This window comes from Phyllopteryx taeniolatus, chromosome 1 (assembly GCF_024500385.1).
Source record: "Phyllopteryx taeniolatus isolate TA_2022b chromosome 1, UOR_Ptae_1.2, whole genome shotgun sequence".
NCBI lineage: Eukaryota > Metazoa > Chordata > Actinopteri > Syngnathiformes > Syngnathidae > Phyllopteryx > Phyllopteryx taeniolatus.
This window is the reverse complement of record NC_084502.1, coordinates 26,828,039-26,851,746: the sequence shown is the minus strand read 5'-3', so window position 1 is coordinate 26,851,746 and position 23,708 is coordinate 26,828,039. Positions and strand designations below refer to the sequence as shown.

Genomic DNA, 23,708 nt, shown 5'->3' with positions numbered 1-23,708 from the left:
AAAACGTTACTCAAGTAAATGTAACAGAGTAAATGTATCGCATTACTACTACCCACCTCTGGTCAGCAAAATGTGGCCATGGCAAAAATACGTCTCTACAGCTATCTGTACTTTTGTGAGAGGACGCTGGAGTACCTGCAAAACACACATGGGGAAAACATGCAAACTTCACACAGCAAAGCTGGAGTGGAGATTCAAACCCCCTAAACTCAAAAGTATGAGACATACATGCTAAGCACTGGCCTAGCATGCTGCTGAGTAGAACATAAGGCAACATTAATTATGTGAAGGTGTCAAAGCACTCATTATATAAGTAATATTCCAAATCCCTGGCACAACTCCTGCCTGCAACAGCAACAATACACATTGCCAATGGTAAAGGTCGCCAGATCATGAAGGAACAAAATGGCACGATGGCTGAGTTTGGGGCCCCCCTAGTGGCTTTTCATCCTCCCTGGCTTTACAGCCGCTGTTACTTCAAAGCTAATATTATGTTAGCTTTGAACTGACAGTGGCTGTAAAGTTAATTAACATATTGGTAATATGTTAATCCAATTAAAGAGGAGGCATCCATGAAGAGAAACAGAAATCAGATCAAAGCTGAGCTTGAAAACCTTTAGGATTCAATTTGACGTACATCGTTACATCATATTGAGTTTATCAGAGGGTTAAACTTATGAATACATTCTTCTGTCTATCTACCAATCAATCTACTGAGCAAGAACCACACTGTCTGCACACAAGGCAGGCAAGTGAACAGATACACCATCAGTGACTGGGAAGAAGAAAAAATAAATAAACAAAATAAAAACAAAACAGTGAAGCAAAAGTAAGCCAATTTTTCCCAGGCTTTACTGAGCAAAGGGATATAATTGACATTTAAAAAACATCACGGTACACCACCAAACAAACACACAAAAATGCTGTATTCTCGATCTGTTTGGGCTTGTTTAGTTGAACACAAAGCTCTTATTCTGTTGTATGAATGGCAACAGGGGGATATACAGGTTTGGCCCGGGAAACACACAAAGACAATTGGGCTGTTTTTGTCTCGATTTTCACTGATTAAAATGGTTAACACAGAGGCCGCTGTGGGGACAGTCTAAAATGCTTAATGTACACAGAAAAAACAGTAAATGTCGCGTATTGTCAGAGAACTATCCTCAATCATCACCAAAAAAGGATATGTAAATCTCTACTTATGACCCCTTCCACCTCTGAAAATATCAGAATAGTCCAAATATTATAGACTTTATGGATGTAAAGCATGTTCCTTTTTTGGTAAGTGAGCGACTATGGAGAGGAAAACGCTTAAACGTCCTTCAGATCGCAAATATCTGACCGATTGTTGTGATATTTTCAGAGATGTCAGTGGGCATAAATAAAATGTCCACATACATTTTGGTGATGATTGATGATAATTTTCTGACGTTAAGCAACGCTGAGCTTGTGGCTGGGAGATCCTCGTCAGGTGTCTGCCGTTATGACAAGGCACCCATGACCATCAAAGTCCACTGTCGGCCAAGCCCCATGACCGTACAAAAAGCGGGTAATGTCACCAAATCAAACGTCTGTTTAATGTTATCCTCCAAAACTATTTCTCAAACTTTCAAGCCTGATAATACAATACGAACATGGTGCCGTGATGGCAGGTGTCGACCTTAACAGCAAGCAGTGCACATCAAAGTCTGCCTGAGTCGCCCAATGCCGCCATGCACTGTACAGAAAATGCCTGTGTCATCCATCTTAACTCTTTTCAAACGTCTTAGAGGCATTTGTGATACAATCAATAAAATGTTTTATTCATGAAACCTGTTTAAATATGCGAAAATTAATCTGCAAGAATTACCTTTTGGGATGACGTGGGGGTCTTCTCTCCTCAAGGAAGCAATTAAACCATCGAATAAAAAAAAAAAAAAAAAACAAGCCTATTAATAAGTTTCACTATCACAATTTTCACTCGTTATTGTCTACAAAAACATTCAGACTTTAAACAACATCGGCGCATACTGGGAAGTGTCTGCTCCGCTTCATTTTTGTGGGATCACGTGTGATCACGCAAGATTTCTGCCTTTGTGCTGGAACAGAATCTTTATGTGTGTGGTGTTCAGTGTTGAAATTATCTGAGCACACCACACACAATATGACCAAAACTGTTAAATGCCTGATATTAGATCTTTATCTTTTTCTGTCACAGATTAAAAAAAAAAAAAAAAAAAAAAAAATCTTAAGGAAAAGATTTTAAAAATCGTTGCATGTACCGCGACTAAATTGTACCTTTTGCCATCTAGTAGAAGACAATTTAATTGTTCTGCCTATCATTATGTCACTGGTATAGATAGACGTGATTTTTCTTTATTAAAAACATGTACCAAAAAAAAATTTGTATTTTGGGGGCAGGAACAGATTAATGGCATTTAAAAATGTTTTTTGATATATGAGTTAATTGAGTTAGAGCTTTGTCAAGGGTCATTTAAGAAATTAAACTCATAAGGTATCACTGTATACAGGCTAAGTGTACCTTCTGCCATCTAGTGGAAGCACATTTAATTGTTCTGCCTCTCACTATACGTCGCTGGCATAGATAGATACATTAATGGTAGAAATACTATTCAGGCCAATTAAGCAAAATTGCATAATTTCCTGCGATACATCTGATGAGCTCTCGCAACACAGTGGTTGAGATTCAGTGCAGTGACTTTAAAAAAATGTGCTTGTGTAACACACTGAAAAGTGTCTTGAAAGAAGGTAAAAAAAAACAAATAACAGTGTTAACGTATAACTACAAAACAACTTGAATCATGAGTGGAGTGCATGATGTGCTTCCAAAATGGGAATTTGGGAGGAGAAAAAAACTTAGGTACTATTTTCACTTGACTTGCACACAACACACACACACCATGTGTCAAGCATTTGAAGTGGGCTGATTTTGGCTCAAGCCATTATCTTCTTACACAACCCACTAGAAGAGTTCCTGTGTGTGTGTGCACACGTGTGCGTGTTGCGCGCGTGTGCACATGCTTGTGCTTGAGTGTTATTTGGAGTGATTTCTAAAATTACAAGGTAATTAAGTGCTGCCTTATCCTGATCTGCTTCTCCATCGAAATTGGAACCTGTTGCAGTTAACAAACCACCCTAAAACACACATTAGAAAATTCTGGTTTCCTACCTGCTTTGCCTGCATTTGGTGTGGCTCTCTCCAACTGTCTCACCTCCCTAGCCACTCTGAGCCCCAAACACTTAATTTCTCCACTCTGTGACATAAATAGCTTTATTTCTTAATACACAGTGCATGAAACATCTGTATATGTGTAAGAATCTGTTGTCTGTACTACAGCTATTCTACACATAGTTATGATCGACTATTTTTACAATCCTCATTGGTGTTTAATTTAAAAATATTTCCCAAGTTGCACCTCCGTGCGTGAGTTCAAATGCATGTTGAGAATATACGGCACTGTGCAAAAGGCCACCACTAGCTTTGTCTTTATAATCACCCTTTTTTTTTTCCACGGCAGTCAGTTGACCAGGAAAAAATTCCTCAATAGCTCTATAACCCCTTTACAAACCATAACTGCCATGCAAATACACGTAACTTTCGAACCGGCCTTGTTTTTGGAAACATTTAAAAGAAAGTTTTGAATACACAGGCATAGTTCGACTCGGGCTGAAATCAGCTGCGGTGCCAACTATTTTCCCTTCGACAGTCGCATCTTCAACCTGGACACCGCCCGCTATGGTGCACACCTGCAGCGCAGGACGAAGGTAAAGAGAGTTGTTTGCATTTACTACGACTATAATACTGGTGGTGATTGTGAACTGAGCAGTAGAAATTTATTGAAACCATTTCCAGCAAAAGTTTAAATCAAAGCAGCGCGTTGTTTACATTTCATGTATAGCTGACTGTCACTCCATGGGTTTTCTCCTTTTTACACACACACACACACACAAACACACACACACGCAGTGGACCCCCGCAAACTCGCTGTTCTGCATCCGTGGATTCACCTAACTGTGATTTTTTTCCTTAAATTTTTGTTTTCAGGAAAAAAACATATTTTTGTTTTTTTCTCTGTCGGGGTGGATTTTTTTCCTTAAATTTTTGTTTTCAGGAAAAAAACATATTTTTGTTTTTTTCTCTGTCGGGTGGAACCAACCCCGAAAACGCTTACTGGCAATTTATCACTACTTATTCAAGAATTTTTGGGTTTGCAATTTTTATTTTATTTTGTTTTTTTGGTCCAATCGTTCCCTATCCACTGTATATGTATATATACAGTACATACACATACGAAATTGTGTCCCATCGATGCAGTAGTGACCACTTTCAATGTCAGACTAGTGCAGCTGTTAAGTAGACGCTTGCGATCGTCAAAGTCATGCTACGACCTCCCAATCTGTTCAAATGTAGGGTTTGATAACAAGTCAACTTGCAGTCGGCTCCTGTGTGTCAAAATCATCCTCCTGCTTGAATTACAAAACATTCTCACCCATTCAATGCAAGCGTACCGTGCTATTGAATGACCAGCATGACATCACTTCCGGTAGCCCTTACGGTGAAGAGTAACTACGGCCAGGATGTCTCAAAATCTTAATGTTTTGGGAGCGTTCAATAAATCCTAATTTTTAATCCAATTTATGGTTAACAACTTGCTGCAAATTATGTGTATGTATTACAAAACATATTAACAATGCAAATATAAATTTTAACCGACCCCATATAATCTTTGCACCCTGACCTTTAAACATTAAACTTGGAGACAAATAGTCAACAGGATTCTTTTTTTTATTTATTTTTTTTATTCCAAATAATTTAATTGTAGCCTTGGAAAAGGTAAAAACCAATAACATTTTGCCGAGAATATGGATAAGCCCCTCTAGTCAATTCATCAACCTCCACAAACTAGGAAGTAGAGACATTGTTGTTCAACTGTATATGGTCATTGCAGCATTGCTAAAACAACAAATCTAATGGTGGCCTTATACAGTACTGTAGAACTGTTGACAGGGATGCACATAAAAATTTTGGTTGTTGCTTGGTGCTCATTTTTTTTCATGACCCACCAACCTCACTTGCTGAGCTTACAGTATATCCATTTGTTGGCACATCCTATTCATTACTTATTTTCTGTACAAATAAAGGAATAAAAGTTGTTGTTTTCCATATGATTATTGACCTTATAACAATTTTTTTACTTGTAGGCCTTACTGCATGTGCTTTACGTTTTATTAGTCTTAGTCTGAGCCAGTTCATACCTGTACCAATAGACATTAACTTAGACACATTGCATATTATTTCATACCTTGCATTCTGTATACTGTACTGTATACCTGCACCTGTACTTCTAGATAGATACTATATATTTACCGGCAATGGCCAACAGCCAGCCAGCAGAGGACAGTACAGTACACAGTTTCAGAATCAGCTGATTTGGCGCAGTTTTCTTGGGCAACAGTCCACTATCTTGTTTGCACCACCACAGTCCGGTTTCACATAAAGACATATTTTGACGGAGCATCATAGCTGCTGTGCAGCAAGCCCAAGACGACAATAAAGTCCACCGCCTCGTCGTCGGCCCCTGCGCGCATTCAGCCGCCATCCACACCCCGCAAGTGGCGACGTTTGCTGGAAACTTTGCTCAAATAAAGTGAGAAAGGATCAAATCAGTTCCATTCAGTCTGTTCACTCAAAAGATGTGTTTGTTCATTTGAACAACACTACCGGAGCCTACCGCTGTGCTGAGAAAAAAAAAAAAAAAAAAAAAAAAGACTAAAATGCTTGGTGGGCAAAAGCGCACTGATACACTTCAATCGGGTGCGCTTTTAATATTTTCAGTGCTTATGGGCACCTGCGCACCACTTATATGCACCCTTGACTATAGAAACAGACTGAAAATGAGGAGACGTGAACAATGGTCACATAACCAGTCGACGGTTGGACGTCTAGGTGGAGAACAGAGGGCCGGTGGAAGCGGCTGTGAAGACAGGACCAGTATAGAGTCCCGGTCCGTCAACGGGAACCTGGTAAACGCACACACACAAAAAAAACAGTTGTAGATGATGTAGCACAACCACGAGGATGGGGGTGTTTCAACACCCACACCTTTCCTATGGTGATATTGCACAAACCCCTTAGTCGCTCACTCTGCCCCTCTGTATCGGCACTATGGCTATGTTGTTCATTAAAAGATGACAGCAGCTGCGATTATCGTGATACAAACCATCCTCACTTTACGACAGAGTTTTGTTCCTATCATAGGTGGGAAAAAGTCACATATGTGCCAGTCGTAAGAAAGTCTCAAGTCTTAACCTTCCAGTTTCAAGCAAGAATTCTGAGGTTCATCACTACTGCCTGTTGTAAAATCATGGTATTTTGAGTTGAGATCAGGTGACTTAAATTGTCACTGAAGAATATCAAATGCAGTGTACCCCCACCAATTTTTTAAAACTATCCTCTGTTATTCATTGAGAAACTCACATATTCGCTGTGTAAAATGACTTTGCTTTGATGCCGTCTTGTGGCATCTTGGTGCCAAGCAACTACAGTATGTTGAAGTGAGGGTAGGAGCCACAGTGGTGTCTAATAGGAAAAAAAGTTCTTTGCTGCCATCTTGTTGCATCTATAGGCAATTATAAACATTTTTAGGGACCCATCAACTACACACAGATTATCATTATTAGCGACAAGGATCAGTCTCTATCGCTGTGGAACACTATTCGTTTCTTCTGTGGAACCTGTCCTCAGGTATTGCCTGAAAAACTCACCTATTCACAGAATCTACACATTTTGGGGCTTTTTCTGTAACTCCCTGAAATTAGTTTTTGACAGAATAAAACATTTAAAAGAGAAGCAAAACATGGTCACCAGCTCTGCTGTAGAAGAGTGCAGTTGTATGATGAGGTGCAGTTATGTGCAATAACACAGTGGTAAGACATTGAGAATGTGCAAATATTGTTCAAATGGTATGAACATGTGCCGTGAAAAGGTATTGGCCGTCTTCTCAAATTCTTATATTTTTGCATAGTTTCCCCACTTTAATGTTTAAGATCATCAAACAAATGTAAATATCAGACAAATATAACCCAAGTGAACTTAAAATGCTGTTTTTAAATGGCGATTTAATATATTAAAGAAAAAACTAATCAGTTACCTAGCCCTGTATGAAAATGTAATTACCCCCCCACTGTTAAATCATCACCCTTGTATGAAAAAGTAATTACCCCCCTTGTTAAACCATGAATTAATTGTGGCTAATCACAAATTTGGGTTAATTTTCACTGATCACACCCAAGCCAGATTACCTCCAGACGTGTTCAATTAAGAAATCACTCAAACAAAATCTGTCTGACAAAATCAAGTCGGACAAAAGATCTAAAAAAGCTGCAACAAAATGACACAATCCGAAGAAATTCCAGAACAGTTGAGAAATAAAATAATTGACATCTATCAGTCTGGAAAGGCTTACAAAAGCCATTTCCAAAGCTTTGGGATTCCAGCGAACCATAGCGAGTGCCATTATCCTCACTTGGAGAAAACATGGAACAGTATTGGACCATCCCAGGAGTGGCCAGCCCACAAAGATTACACCAAGAGAAAAGCAATGACTCATCCAGGAGGCCACAAAGGAACTCAGGACAACTTCTAAAGGACTGCAGGCCTCTTTTGCCTCAGTTAAGGTCAATGTTCATGACACAACAATAAGGAGGAGACTGGGCAAAAATGGCAGCCATGGCAGAGTTCCAAGGTGAAAACTACTGCTGACCAAAAGAAGGCTTGTCTTACTTTAGCAAAAAAAACAAAAAAAACATCCCGTATGATTCCTTTTGACTTTTGAGAGAATAATATATGGACAAGACGAGATGAAAGTTGAGCTTTTTGGAAAGTATGTGTCTCGTTACATCTGGTGTAAATGTAGCACAGCATTTCAGAAAAAGAACATTATACCAAGAGTCAAATGTGGTGGTAGTGTGATGGTCTTAGATTGCTTTGCTCCTTCAGGACCTGAACAACTTGCTGTGATTGATGAAACCATGAATTCTGCTCATTAACAGAAAATTCTGAAGGAGAATGTTCAGCAATCAGTTTGTGACCGCAAGCTGAACCGCACTTGGGTTCTGCAGCAGGATAACAATCCAAAACACACCAGCAAGTCAACTTCTGAATAGCTTAAAAAAAAAGTAAATGAAAGTTTTGCAGTGGCTTAGTCAAAGTCCAGACTTGAATATGATCGTAATGCAGTGGCATGACCTTAAAAAGGCCATTCATTTTTGCTAAATTCAAACAATTCAACAAGGAAGAGTGGGTCAAAATATCTCCACAGAGATGTGACAGACTCATTGCTAGTTATAGAAAACGCTTGATTTCAGTTGTGGCAGCTGATGATGTCTCAACCATTTATTAAGATTAGGGGGCCAATACTTTTCGCGCAGGGCCAGGTAACTGAATACTTATTTTTCCTTAATAAATGAAATCTCCATTTAAAAACAGTATTTGAAGTTAACTTAGGTAATATTGTCTGATATTTACATTTGTTTGATAATCTTAAAAGAGGGCAATGTTTTTCGAAGCGAAACTGCAGAAGACTGTCATACAATATGAACACTAGGGCTGTCACTATCAAATCTTTTTAGAATTGATTCTCCTATTGATTATTGATCAAATCTAATAATAATCAAGCCCTCCCCCCATTGTTTTTGATTGTTTTTTTTTACTACTAATGTATTTTATTCTCATTTATGGGATGGACTTCAGTCCTTAAACTGCATATGTTGGTACTGAGCGTATGGTGTAAATTTGGTGTAAAGAATTTGAGACAGCAAAATGGTAAATTTAAACGGTTAGCAATCGCAATTAGCATTAGTCTGCTAGCGATGACTATTTTAGGTCAAAAAAGACTAACTAGCATTCAGCTCACTCATACCTATCATGTTATAAGTACATTACACATTTAATAGTGTCTTAAAAATCACTTATGGATGCTCCTTTGTCGTTTTTGGCTTGTTGTTTATCCTTGGCCCAACAGCACGTCCCTCTGCAATAAATGTCCATGTGAAACATGGGTTCCGGCGACATAAACATGGTTCCCAGCAGAACTTTTTTTCGGTCCTGGCAGAAGCTTCGAGGCTCAAATAAATTTTTTTAGGTCGACTTAGCAGAGTTATTTGATTTTTTTTCCAGCCCTCGTGAACAAGTACTGAAAGTTGTTAGCTTTGACTTTACATCACAGGCAACCAACTCAAATACGGAATTGGAATTTGAAAACAACACACCTATATTATACAGCGTACGCCATGCTCAATGACGGCCACTCGTCACTTTCAGTGAGATCTCCTTGGACTTACTATTACCTCTCCAAGAGCCTGCAGTGCCACTGTTGCCGCCATGGCCTTGGCATGTTTCTTGTTCGGACTGGCTGTTTGGGGCTGATAGTCCGCACCATTCACTATGACCTGGTGAGTACACAATGCATTGACAATTAATATTTAGCCACCACACAGTAGCCCAGTAACAGTGCAAATATAAAAAGTGATCTACCTTGAAAAGGAAATTCTTGCGGTGGTCTGGGCCGCTGTGGTGAACCATGATGAAGTCAGGCTGCGTCATCCGTTTCTTCGTGCACAATTCGATAAGAGCTGATACCGGGTGCTTACCTGTATGGAAAGAGTGAAATTAGAAGAGGAGCTCTAGAGTGGTGAGCTTAATTCCACAATGTTTTGCCCTTCCATCAACATTCACTTTATATACTGTTCCCTACATATATATTTTAAATAACTTATTTGGATCATTAAAATAAAACTGCTGCATTTTCATTAGTTAATTTTCAGTAATTTTTAAAGTATTATTTCAGTTACCCTTGGAGGTTTTTCTTTCTTTAACGGAAGGGTGCCAACTGTTTGTCAATGTGTAAATGTTCTCATGATAGCATTGCACTTATCTATTGCCACCTAGTGATCTTCGGAGGTATTTCTCACCCAAAGGAAAATAGGGGTCAAGTTGGATTTGTTTAGTTTTTGTCATTTACCCATGAGGTCCTTGGTTACCACTAGTCCTCCAGTTGGTTTCTGTGGCTTTTCCCCTTCAGCAACAAGTCCTGAATCAAACAAAAAATATATTTTCCACCATTCATCTCAAGCATTCAGAAAGTACTGCGGACTTCCTGACCTTTGCGGTCCACTTTGAAGTCAATGATGATCGGCTCCACAGTGCCTTCACGGTTCCTCCCGAGGCCCTCTCCTGTCCTCCAGCCCATCTTTCTCATCAAAAATTCTCCAACACCGCCCGATACTGGCGCTGCCCTGAGGAACTGGTCCTAACCAAGACATTTGAGGCTGATAAGAACCCAGGCCTGAGCTTGAGGCATCAAAAAAGGACATACAATTTGTAGTTCCTGTGAAGCATTTGGACTACATAGGAGTCAACCAATTAAAATCTTATAGAATTATTATCCGGTATCTAAGAAAGAACCCTTTTCAAGTTTAAAAATATCAGATGGTGTGGATTCAAATTGCTACCAGGGATGTCCAAAGTTTTTCTTCCTAAGGCCGTGTGTATATTAGTATTATAGCAGTATAGTGTATATTATTTTTAGTCATTGAAAAAAAAAAAAAAAAAAAAGCAGGTTGTAAATGTCCCCCGACCTGTAGTTTGGACACCACTGATATACACTTTCAGCATTAAACTTCATTCAATCTTTAAGGAAATATTTTATCATTCATTATTTTTTGTTATGCAATGAAAAATGCATTCATTAAGCATGATGCTAACCAACAGGCATGTTCCAAGACTGTGCATTCATTTAAGGTCTCATTGTGTTACATCTTTTACCTTCTTCAGCCAAGCTTGAGGGCCGCTGTTGGACAGCTCCTCTGAAGAGAGAACTTGGGCTCCTGTGGAGCCCGTGAATAGACCAGGAACAGTATTGGACTGGGCCCACGCATCCACCTGTGAAAGGAAAACTTAAGATGAGCTGAAACAGTATATCTGTTCTGGTCATGGGTTTATATACACTTATCATGGGTAAGAAGGTATTTTTAGTTTTTGTCTTTAATTAATATTTTATTGAACTGTTCTTTTTCCAGGGTGGAATGACTGTACAATAATAAATCATTCAACGTATTTTGGAATTTCCACCCACTAAATACGGTACACAGCCTGCGTACACAGTCATACTCAAAACTAGTCAAACCCCAACAATAATTTAGCAAAATACACAAACTTAAAAAACAAAATAAGAACATTTTAAATAGCTCAACACTACTCGTATTACAAGCAGTTGATCTAAATTCAACAAATGATGTCACTTTTTTTGAACAGTGCAATCTCAAAATTTGAATAATTTAGCCTTCAGAACTTAGTAAAACACTATTGTTATTGTTTTTTTTGTTTTTTTTTAAACCTGTCCTGTTCAGCTGTATGGCCTCGCAGAATGGTGGATCTGTATGCCTTTGTGCTGGAACAGTTTGCTGTGCAACAGGGGTGTTTGAAATACTCCCTCTGCTTAATTAAAAAAAAATGTTGAATTAATCTGATGTTTATTGAAAATACAGCCGGACAGAAACGGGTTTTAGGGGACAGACAGGGGGACAGAGTGGACAAGTGGACTAGGGGTGAGAACCACAGCAGAACAATAGTGAGACAGTCTAGATATTCGTTGTTATTGTGATCAACTGCAAACGAGATGGACAGTATAGCCAGACACAGTTTCTACTGTAGCAGCATATTACATTACATTGTACTTACAAAACAAATAGCAACCAATATGTTTTTCTGTATTTACTGCAATATTCCATATCCTGCGGGATCCCTCAATCTTCTTCTCTCTCTCATTCTGCTTAAAAAGGCTCTCTTTCCAAACTATATGACAGCTAAATGGTACTACAGTACAATTTATCCTCAAAAATGTTTTTTCATCCTTCATTCCATTCACAATACATAACTCTCCACTGCATGTATGATAAATACTCCCTGAATGAATATTTAATGAATGCATATGCATACTAAATCTATGCCGCTCAAATTAGCATTCATTGCACAAATGTGACTGTAGCATACTTGACTATTATTACTTATAAAAACTACTATTACTTGTAAAGCGGCACGGTGACCGACTGGTTAGAGCGTCTGCCTCACAGTTCTGAGGACTGGGGTTCTATCCCCGTCCCCGCCTGTGTGGAGTTTGCATGTTCTCCCCGTGCCTGCATGGGTTTCCTCCTACATCCCACAAAACATGCATGGTAGGTTAATTGATGACTCTAAATTGCCCGTAGGTGTGAATGTGAGTGCGAATGGTTGTTTGTTTGTATGTGCCATTGTGATTGGCTGGCAACCAGTTCAGGGTGTATAGCTGGGATAGGCTCCAGCACGCCCGCGACCCTAGTGAGGAGAAGCGGCTCAGAAAATGATGGATGGATGAAGATTTGTTTTCATCATAAGAAGACATCCATGAAAAATACAATTCAAAAGCATGGCACTTCATATTTATTTGTAAGTTGAAAATATTTTGCTAAACGATAAATGTTTTTAATTGGAAAAAAAAACATGAATGTTGAGTTAAATATTACTCAATTCAAATGAACAAAAATCAAACAACAAAGTCCCAATCAAATTGTTCAATAAAAAGAGCCTCTTTCCATTCCCAAAGTTAAATTAGCATTTAAAAAGATAAGTTCAGTTCAGTTAAAAAGCATCTTCCCTCAAGCTTCTCAAGCCTCTGCACTTTTGTTAAAACGTTTCAAGCAATGGGCTCTTCATATTAAACTGTACTTTACTTGCATGAAATTTGAAATTTTTAAAAAAAAGCATATTTCCCCAACTAAGTTGAAGTTTCCTATTAAAGGCCAACCTTCAAAGTTTCAAACTGGAAGTATACAACCCTAATACTCATGTCAATTGAATTTCCCCTTGAGGGATTATAAGAAATAACACATTGAAAATAATTTAAACAACAATAACAAACATGTAGGATAATTTACAACTCTATATTGCTCGTAGGTGTGAATGTGAGTGCGAATGGTTGTTTGTTTGTATGTGCCCTGCGATTGCCTGGCAACCAGTTCAGGGTGTACCCCGCCTCCTGCCCGATGAGAGCTGGGATAGGCTCCAGCACGCCCGCGACCCTAGTGAGGAGAAGTGGCTCAAAAAATGGATGGATGGATAACAAACATCTACTACCTGCTCTTGGGCCCGGCTAAGCATGCAAATGGCGCTGACGTCATAGGGGTTCTCGGCCAATCGCTTCTGAGCTTTGATCCTCTCGCTCACAGCCTGAGAGATGTCAACAGGCTGCAAAGACGAAAGATGTTCAAGAAATGTGTCATTCGAGCAACTGGATAGCACATTAGATCTCAGTGCAACTCAACCTGTGGCGGCGGACCAGGAAACACGCTGTCGTCATCTGCCACTGATTCCTCAGCCGTCGCCGGCAACTCTGCTTTGGAAGTCTCACTGATACCTGAAGATGAGCTGGCTGCTGCCGTGGAAATGGTGGTCTTTGGCTCCTCTGGCGTTTTGTCCACTGGAACCCAATCTCCATAGGCGTCCAATATCTTACTCTCCTGGACAGTACATACTGAATCAATTAAAAGGTAAAAAATTCAATAAAAATACTATAAATCTTTTATTGAGACCTTTTTACGGTGTTGAGATCCTGAAGACACTGGGAACTCTTTTGCCATGCCTGCATCACTTCGGGCTGTTGGTCGCACAATAGTGTTCTGGATGGTGAACATGTTGGTGATATTATGAATCACCTTTCCCATTAATGAGTCATATAATAACCTATTTTACTTCACGTTAGGAGTAATTCACAAATTGAATTTACAACCCCAATTCCAATGAAGTTGGGACGTTGTGTTAAACATAAATAAAATCAGAATACAATGGTTTTCAAATCATGTTCAACCTATATTTAATTGAATACACTACAAAGACAAAATGTTTAATGTTCAAACTGATAAACTTTGTTTTCAGCAAATAATCATTAACTTAGAATTTTATGGCTGCTACACGTTCCAAAAAAGCTGGGACAGGTGGCAAAAAAGACTGAGAAAGTTGACGAATGCTCATCAAACACCTGTTTGGAACATCCTACAGGTGAACAGGCTAATTGGAAACAGGTGGGTTCTATGATTGGGTATAAAAGGAGCTTCCCTCAATTGATCAGTCATTCACAAGCAAAGATGGGGCGAGGTTCACCTCTTTGTGAACAAGTGGGAATTTACCGATTTCCTCATCTACGGTCCATAATATCATCAAAAGGTTCAGAGAATCTGGAGAAATCACTGCATGTAAGCGGCAAGGCCGAAAATCAACATTGAATGCCCGTGACCTTCAATCCCTCAGGCGGCACTGCATCAAAAACCGACATCAATTGTAAAGGATATCACCCCATGGGCTCGGGAACACTTCAGAAAACCAATGTCAGTAAATACAGTTCGGCGCTACATCCGTAAGTGCGACTTGAAACTCTACTCTGCAAAGCAAAAGCCATTTATCAACAACACCCAGAAACGCCGCCGGTTTCTCTGGGCCCAAGCTCATCTAAGATGGCCTGATGCAAAGTGGAAAAGTATTCTGTGGTCCGACGAGTCCACATTTCAAATTGTTTTTGGAAATTGTGGACGTTGTGTCCTCTGGGCCAAAGAGGAAAAGAACCATCCGGACTGTTATCGACGCAAAGTTCAAAAGCCAGCATCTGTGATGGTATGGTTAGTGCCAATGGCATGGGTAACTTACAGATCTGTGAAGGCACCATTAATGCTGAAAGGTACATACAGGTTTTGGAGAAACATATGCTGCCAACCAAGCAACGTCTTTTTCATGGACGCCCCTGCTTATTTCAGCAAGACAATGCCAAACCACATTCCGCACGTGTTACAACTGTGTGGCTCCGTAGTAAAGAGTAAAGAGTGCGGGTACGAGACGGGCCTGCCTGCAGTCCAGACCTGTCTGCCATTGAAAATGTGTGGCGCATTATGAAGCGTAAAATACGACAACGGAGACCCCGGACTGTTGAACAGCTGAAGCTGTACATCAAGCAAGAATGGGAAAGAATTCCACCTAGAAAGCTTCAACAATTAGTGTCCTCAGTTCCCAAACTTTCATTGAATGTTGTTAAAAGAAAAGGTGATGTAACACAGTGGTAAACATGACCCTGTCCCAGCTTTTTTGGAACGTGCCATAAAATTCTAAGTTCATGATTATTTGCTAAAAACAATAACGTTGATCAGTTTGAACTTTAAATATCTTGTCTTTGTAGTGCATTCAATTAAATATAGGTTCAACATGATTTGCAAATCATTGTATTCTGTTTTTATTTATGTTTAACACAACGACCCAACTTATTTGGAATTGGGGTTGTACTTGAAAACAACATACAATGGGAAATCAGTGCTTAGTGCTGTCACATGGACAGACTCATCAAAAACTATTGACTTGAGGGGCGGGGCATGGACAGAGGAAGTAATCATTACATTTTATCTTCTTGCATGATTTCATTTGTGAAATGTGTGTGCATTTTACACTGATGTTAAAGCTGATGGCCTTGTGTTCACGCAGAATCAATGCCCCAAACGGTTTCCCATCGTCCTCTTCGACCGACACATGAGGCACCGCCACCGGCAGCTCACCTTTGCTTTCCACAATCATCTTGCACTTCTAAAAACACAAACAAAGCACTGGTTGCAATCAGAGGCAACACTGTATCTGCTAATGCAAATAAAACCTTTCCACAGTTTGACAATATGTAGGATTAAAATCTCAAATCCCTGGTTGTCAAACTGGGGTCCGGGGAACCACAGGGGTCTACGAGCCATAACTTGGGGGTCCGTGAAATAATTTGCAATGAATTGTATCATTTATTTTGCACACAGTGAGCCCCCACATATTAGTGGTTCAGCATCCGCATGTTCACAGATTTTTGGGGGGAGCCTATCCATCCATAATTATCTTAAAAGGGTGATGAATGTGATGTCCTGTTTTGTTGGCAGTGCGTTCACGCACCTTGTGCACAGTCAAAAGTGGACATGAAATTATGTTTCTGCTGTACTCCCAATGCAATTACGAATAGTCTGTGTAATTTACTATCACTGCTTTTGCTACATACAGTTAAGGCACTATTCTGTCTTTGGAAATGTTCATAACGATTGACTGTTAATGTAAAAATGTGCCAAATCACTTTTTTTAATTTAAAAAATTGTCACTAGAGCAGTAGGAAAAGTCACTTAATGTTGCAACCCAATGGCCAAGTTGTCTACATTGACTGCTTTTATAAACTAGCTTCACTCTGTTAGCAGCTCTGTTGTTGGTTGAAGCAGTGCCAGTCAGCTACGGACGATGGATAACTACTGAACTTAATTCAGCTATACTTGGTTAAATTCCTTTCTCTGGAACAGGCCATAAATATTAAGGTTGAAATGTTTTTAAAAAAAAAAAACTCCCATGGCATTTAGGGGTGCACAGAGTAGTTAGGTTTAATTGACGTTAGGCATATTAGGGGGTCCTTGCAGCAATTTCAGCCTTTAAAGGCCTCTTTATACTTTATGCTCGCACGGGCGACAGCGCCCGCATTGCATCATGTGACTGACACATTGGGCCGTGATTGGTCCGTTTTAGTCACATGCTGTGATGTTGTACTCAGCCGAACCGCCGCCTTCTCGATTGATTTTGCAATATTGTTGCTTTGTTCCTTGTTCGGGAAAGTAAAAATGGGTACTGGACTTAGCCATAAAATGCAGAGGAAACTCCACCCTGTGGTGTCCTAGCCAATACCAGCCATAGCGACACCCGATTTGGAGGAGAACTGCAGCACATTTTCAAAACAGTGTGCGTGGGTTGCGCTGAAGTATAAAGGCAAACTGCACGTGGGATAGCCGCAGTGACGTCAGCTCGTTCACCGCCCACGCGAGTATAAAGGAGCCTTAAGACATCCCTATACCTAAAAAGTTAGAGAACTTAAATAACCTAAAATAACGCAATCCAATAAAAAATGTGGATGGTGTACTGTCTTAGAACAGACTATAATTCATTGTGTTCAGAGTTCAATCTCTAGAATCTGGGATCTTACATCTGTGAACTCCTTAATACTGATGCTGTTAGCCTGCTTTGCTACTTTCTTTTTCACTTCCTCCAGTGCAGCATTTATGGGGTGGGTGAGGTTTGCACCAGGAGGTTTGTTCGTTATGGTGGGCAGCGGTAGCAGCGAAGACAAGGTGCTGATGTTGGACAAAGCAGCGGTCATGGTGGCTGTAAGGCAGACACAGTGAATGATGAACTATTGTTGAAGCATTAACGTGATTCCTCCAACCAACATTCATACCTGCCGTCATAGCAGCATTTATGGCCATGCCTGGCAACGTCAACGGCAGCATTGAGCTTCTCAGGCTTGCGGGGATAGTCATACCCACTTTGGCACACATAGCAGCTGCATTGGCCTTGGCAATTTCCAACAGCTGCTCCTTGCCTGAGGGGAACACAAAAGCCGTGTTTCCACCAAGCGGAACAATTCAATTATGTGCAATCTTTACAAACAATTTTATGAAGGAAAACAAATGAATCCATACTTACAGGTACCCTCCACCGAGGTACCTACCATCGTACAACCCCAATTCCAATGAACATTAATAAAAACAGAATACAAAGATTTGCAAATCATGTTCAACCTATATTTAATTGAATACACTACAAAGACAAGATATTTAATGTTCAAACTGATAAACCTTATTTAAATAATCATTTACTTAGAATTTTATGGCTGCAACACGTTCCAAAAAAGCTGGGACAGGGTCATGTTTACCACTGTCTTACATCACCTTTTCTTTTAACAACATTCAATAAACGTTTGGGAACTGAGGACACTAATTGTTGAAGCTTTGTAGGTGGAATTCTTTCCCATTCTTGCTTGATGTACAGCTTTAGCTGTTCAACAGTCCGGGGTCTCCGTTGGTATGTGTATGTATCATGTTTTGATCATATGGGTAGAGGCAAACTCATGCATTGTAAAAATGCATTATACATAGGTAGAAGGGTTTTCCAGAATTTTTAGGTCAACTTTGGGGGGGTGTATTATACATGGGTGCGCATTATACATGAGAAATTAAGGTATTACTACATATCGGAAACATCATGCCAATAAAACAAACAAATCATTTACTCCTCCCTATCTTTAGGCTAATTAAAAGTGCTGTTATGATTGTGATGTATCATCACATAAATCTTTGATAAACGTTTTCATTATTATTTAGGGGTACACATTGTAGTTATGTTTAATTGGCATTAGGATAAAGAGGAGGTATTCAGAAGGGCTCATCTGAACCACAACATTAGAGTAATTGGTCCACATATGGAATGGGAAGAATATGACAGGTGGAACAGGGTTTACCCATTCCAAACCAAAAAAGTGCCTTAAGACTGAACATCTAAAGCTTGCCGTACACTGAGAGATGTGACCAAACGGCACTGAACTGTTGTGCTGTCTGCAGGGTTCGGCAAGTAGTGTTCGTGAGTGGCTGACGGTTGGCCCCGAGTTTTGAGGCAATTCAAAATTTTAATTGCTGGTGCATGGCGTCGCACCGTCCCAGATGTAATAGCCAAGCTGTGCAAATACAGTATATGTACAGTATGAATCGATTGTGTTTTACAGTAATACTTAACTATATTTATGATATCATACTCTATGTAGCTGTGGGGCGATACGGTGAATGACTGGTTAGCACATCCGCCTCACAGTTCTGAGGACCCGGGTTCAAATCCGGCCTTGCCTGTGTGGAGTTTGCATGTTCTCCTTGTGCCTGTGTGGGTTTTCTCCGGGTACTCGTGTTTCCTCCCACATCCCAAAAACATGCATGGTAGGTTAATTGAAGACTCCATATTGCCTGCAGGTGGAAATGTCAGTGTGAATGTTGTTGCTTATATGTGCTTTGCGATTGGCCAGCGACCAGTTCAGGGTGTAGCCCACCTCCTGCCCACAGTTAGCTGGGATAGGCTCCAGCATACCCCCATCCCTAGTGAGGATAAGTGGTGTAGAAAATGAATGGATAGATGAATGTAGCTGTGGATGAACTAGCAAAGCGTGCAGTCTGTCGCCAAAATGCACGCTAGCAATGTACGAAGCACGCCAGGTAAAATCAGTAAATGGGGCGAGTCAGTCTCTTAAAATATCCACACTATCGCCTTATTCTCGCCCACTTCTTCTCTTTGTGTCAACCAGTTTCTTCCTTGACAATCACACCATATGTTAGTGGTTCAATAAAAGTAATGCAGTACAATACACAGCATGTGAAGGTTCAAAACACGACACATGGTCTCAGTTTTCTTTTGCAGCATGTTGGTAATGTGCAGGGCTCAATGTGCAGGTGTGAGTCATCAACTGTCATTTTTTCACAATGGTACTTTCCAGGCGGGTTCGGCTGCATCGCGCGGTGTGTGGTGGGCCAAAGTGGCAACTGTGCGGACATGAAGGAGACAATGCAGAAAACGAGTTTATCTTATTTTACCTAATTCACTGATTCGGTGAGGACTGTCAGGGTGATTGCCATGTTTCCATGTAGGGGATCGTTTTTTGCGCAGTACGAGCACAGGCGAGCGGCTTGGCTCTCGTTTCCAACGATCCCTCTGGCTGTAAGTTGTTCGCCGCCCCCTATCCCGCGACACAGAGCGTGACCTTCGTGACTTCCGGCTCCTGGACCTGCATACACCATATGTAGTATTTCATGACTGCTAACAGCAAATCCTGTCTAACAGACGGTAACATTGGGAAACCAACCTCGATCGGGATTGTTTCCTCCTTGAAGAGCTACGCGATCTGGACCTTGTTCTGTGGGTCCTACAAGGTGACCGGGATCTCTTCTGCCTCTTTGCTGTTTTCTCTTCTTTGCTCCTTGGTGGGGGCTTATGCCTCTTTTTTGCAGGCGATTTCGTCACACTGGCCGAGGTGTGTTCTGATGCCTTCAGCTGTGGGACAACGGGCTCACTAGTCTGATGAGACTGACTAGATTGATTTGGCACTGATGAAGATCCAACACAATCTGCATCTGAAACATTAATCCACAATCCGAGAATAGTTTTAAGATTGCCATAAGAGCAGTGCAGGGTAAAACTACTACCAGAACCAAGAAACAAGTATTTACATACGATTTCTACCTGATCTTGCCCAATCCAGATAATGAGGTACATACATACATAAATACAGTACCTACCTCTCTATCTAGATTGGACTGAACCATGTACAATTTGTACCTGAATCGTCTCTGGTGGTTTCCGTTGTGGCCTCTGCTGGCTTGTGATTGTGATCCAGATCTGTTCTCTCTCTTCTTTTAGGACTTGGAGACAGCAGTTGGATGCATTTCACAACATCTTGTTTGGGGACTGTGGGTGGGTCCAAAACATCCCTGTCATCTAAAGACCTATGCACAGACGCATATAGAATATACATGAATATCGAGAACAGGTAGGTTTAGGATTTTCAGTGAGTATATTTTGATTGTTTTTTAGTAATTGTAGCCATATTTCATGAGTCCATTAGTGCTCAGGACCTGGATGAGTTGCAGTGATCCTGTGAACTGGACGGTGAGCGAGATCTGGATTTCCGCTTGCCGGGTCGAGAACTCCACCTCTCCGAGCTGGAATGTGAACAGTTGGAATGTGAACGGAAGTGCCCTGTTCTTCCCTCATCTGCTTTTGCGCCACTGGAGCTGTCCTGTATTGAGTACAGAAAGGCCTAATTAGTGCTCATTTAAGCTTCAATAATGTTGGCTCCTGTTTAAGCTTTTTTTACCTGCTTTGGGATGATATCAGGTAACTCCTCACATTGCCTTGGCAACAAGCTTTGAGCACATTTACTCTTCCTTTGCTTTGAGTCAGAATCAGATGAGTTTCCTCGTCTCTCGTCTTTGTGCCTCTTCTTACGCTTCCTCTTTCCTGTTTTGTGCTTGTGACTTCTGGAGCTGCACGCATGATCATCTGGAAAAACAAGTCAATACTAAGTACTAAGATAGATAGGGTTCTGTTTCATAAGGAGAGAATGGAAAACACTTACACTGCTCTTCATTCTCTGTTGAGGCTCCTTTTCTGTGATAAAAGGTAAAACTGAGTTATAAAAACAACAACAACACATTGTAAAATGTGGTACCAAAGCAGCAGTAAGGGTCAGGCTTTGGCCAGGATTTCCACATTATTGTGAAGTTTAATGTACTTAATTCTACATGGACAATTCTGAAAAATAGATTGGCACTAGCGTTCATACTAAACAACTTGAGAGGTGACCTTCACACCACTAGTATATCACGCAAGATGGCGATTCAGAATCTCCTATTCTTGATATTACAAGCCAATCTACATCAAATTGATTGTACAGTGTTTTTTTCTAGAATTAAACAATTCATATTGTTTATTTAAAGTAACAAGTCTGATGGTAAGTGTGATTTGGGCGGTACGGTGAAAGACTGGTTAGCACAGCACATCTGCCTCACAGTTCTGAGGACTGAGGTTCAAATCCCAGCCTCGCCTGTGTGGAGTTTGCATGTTCTCCCTGTGCCTGCGTGGGTTTTCTCCGGGTACTCCGGTTTCCTCCCACATCCCCAAAACATGCATGGTAGGTTGATTAAAGACTCCAAATTGCCTGTAGGTGTGAATGTGAGTGTGAATAGTTGTTTGTTTATATGTGCCCTGCGATTGGCTGGCGACCAGTTCAGGGTGTATCCCGCCTCTCGACCAAAGATAGCTGGGATAGGCTCCAGCACGCCTGCCAACCTACTGAGGATAAGCAGTACAGAAAATGGATGGATGGATGGTAAGTGTGATTTGATATTTCAGGTATACCTGGAGGGAGCATCCAATTCTTCCCCGCATTCGGAACAGCTTTCTTTTCCCTCCTTCTCTCGGTTCCGCTTCTTCTTCTTCTTACTTTTATGTTTTTTGTGTTTTTTATGTTTCTTCTGTGAGCTCCTGTCATCATTCTTTTTGTCTTTATTATCCTCTGAAATCATTTCACTGCATGCAGACACACCCTGAGTAGCACTGACAAGAAGATTAAATGAGAAAAATATCAGGCACAATTCAATGGGATGCAACACAACGGGTGCATCAAAAATGATGTCCGTATTAAGATAATTACGCTTGACTTTTATTTACATTGCCAGAGCTGTTAATTAAGACATAAGAAACATCATATTATAATAGTGTAAGCCTTACATGTAACATATAATCCTTAACACTGCTCAATGTCTCTGTTCCTATGTGTTCATCTCCTAAATGTATAGTTTGTCATAGTGACTTTGTTTGCTGTAATACTAGAGTGGCTCAAACTACCGGAGACAAATTCCTTGTAAGTTCTTAACATACTTTTCCAGTAAAGATGATTCATATTCTGAATAGTCGCTTAGCATTTGATTTCCTTATTGGCTACATGAGAGGACAAGAATATTAAAAACAGAACAAACAAACACAGTCGGATGCAGTGCAGTTGAAGAACATTGTAAACTACAACGATGCAATGAAATAGGTATGACTACCTTTTCAAAAAACGCCATTCAAGGCTGTGCAGTATTATCTTGTACAAGATGCCATATTGCAATATAAAAATAAAAAGCTTAATTAACACAGTGTGCGATTTAAAGACATAACTAAGTACAGAGTGGCGCGAAACACCGTCATTAGTTATATCTACTGTACTGCATGTAAGCCACTGCTACACTGTTACATATTAGGTTCAGTTCAGGCAGACAAGCGTAAAAATCGTCCAGCGGCCACTTTTAACGTTTTGTTCAAGCCGAACAGGTTATTATTCAGTTTATTAGCGAATTGTGTGTAGCTACGATGCATGCAAAACTCAATCTTGACATACGTTTTGATGACATTCTGGTCTTCAATTTCTCTGATTTTATTCAAAATAAAATCCTGGAAAATTTGCTCTATGTTGGCTGCCATTTTTAAAGTGTAGAGTTAAAGGTCCGGGTAGGAACTGTTGCGGATCTAGGTTCCGGATGATGCTGTGGTTTGTTGTCTACGTCCCTTGTTTTGGTGTTTTTTTGTTTGTTTGTTTTTTCTTCAGAATAATCAGCAGTGAGATTGAATGTCGGGTTATAGCTACATATTTAACACGGCGGATCACTGAGTACTGATAATAAAATATATTTAACTTGAAACAATTTGTTATCTTATTCAGTTTGAATGCCTCAAAATATGGAAGCTCATCAACAGAAAATCAATTATGTGGCAATAACATAACATAACATAATATAGCATTCCATTGCACAACCAGTAAATCATTGCAATGATACATAATGTCAGTGCAACTATCTATTCTGCTGGCTAATGAAATGCTCTCATTTGCTCTCATGTCATACTGCTGTAGGTGGCATCATTGCACAATATATCAGGATCGCTGTATGGCGTATGAACACGTGCACACTAGGGTGGTAATGACATCCGGGTGCCGCGGGAAATTATCCAATTTCACTTCATTTGTCTTCAAATTAATTATTAACAAATATATGTTGTTAATCCATCTATGCCTACGACATAAAGTGAGAGGAAGAACAATTAAATGTTCAGCCATTAGATGTAAACGTGTATCCACTTGTTGCCATTCATACAACAAAATAAGTCATGGTTTCCTGGAGCATATCAGCTTTGTGTCAATTAAACAAGCCCAGATTTCACACTAAGTCAAATTGAGAATTCAAATCTGTTCCGCTTTTCCTCACTTGGGTCG

General features: G+C 40.2%; 1 protein-coding gene across 2 annotated transcripts; it reads right to left on the bottom strand.

Annotated features, from left to right (window-relative positions):
- Positions 1-1,781: 1,781 nt before the first annotated feature.
- Positions 1,782-23,160, bottom strand: LOC133483324 (protein SON). Of its 2 annotated transcripts, none has more exons than XM_061784381.1 (20): positions 22,839-23,160; positions 21,815-22,012; positions 21,033-21,064; positions 20,772-20,956; positions 20,530-20,693; positions 20,234-20,400; positions 19,761-20,028; positions 19,492-19,682; positions 17,316-17,459; positions 17,064-17,242; positions 15,521-15,655; positions 13,627-13,713; positions 13,360-13,554; positions 13,172-13,282; positions 10,826-10,942; positions 10,163-10,310; positions 10,023-10,091; positions 9,536-9,651; positions 9,343-9,450; positions 1,782-6,021 (listed from the first exon to the last, which is right to left on the bottom strand). In XM_061784381.1, the coding sequence occupies exons 1-20, from the start codon at positions 22,919-22,921 to the stop codon at positions 5,944-5,946; spliced, it is 2,775 nt and encodes a 924-aa protein (XP_061640365.1). In that variant the 5' UTR covers positions 22,922-23,160; the 3' UTR covers positions 1,782-5,943. The 2 variants fall into 2 exon arrangements, with proteins under 2 accessions (XP_061640365.1, XP_061640375.1); XM_061784391.1 differs by having other exon boundaries at positions 9,349-9,450; positions 22,839-23,154.
- Between the last annotated feature and the right edge of the window lie 548 nt (positions 23,161-23,708).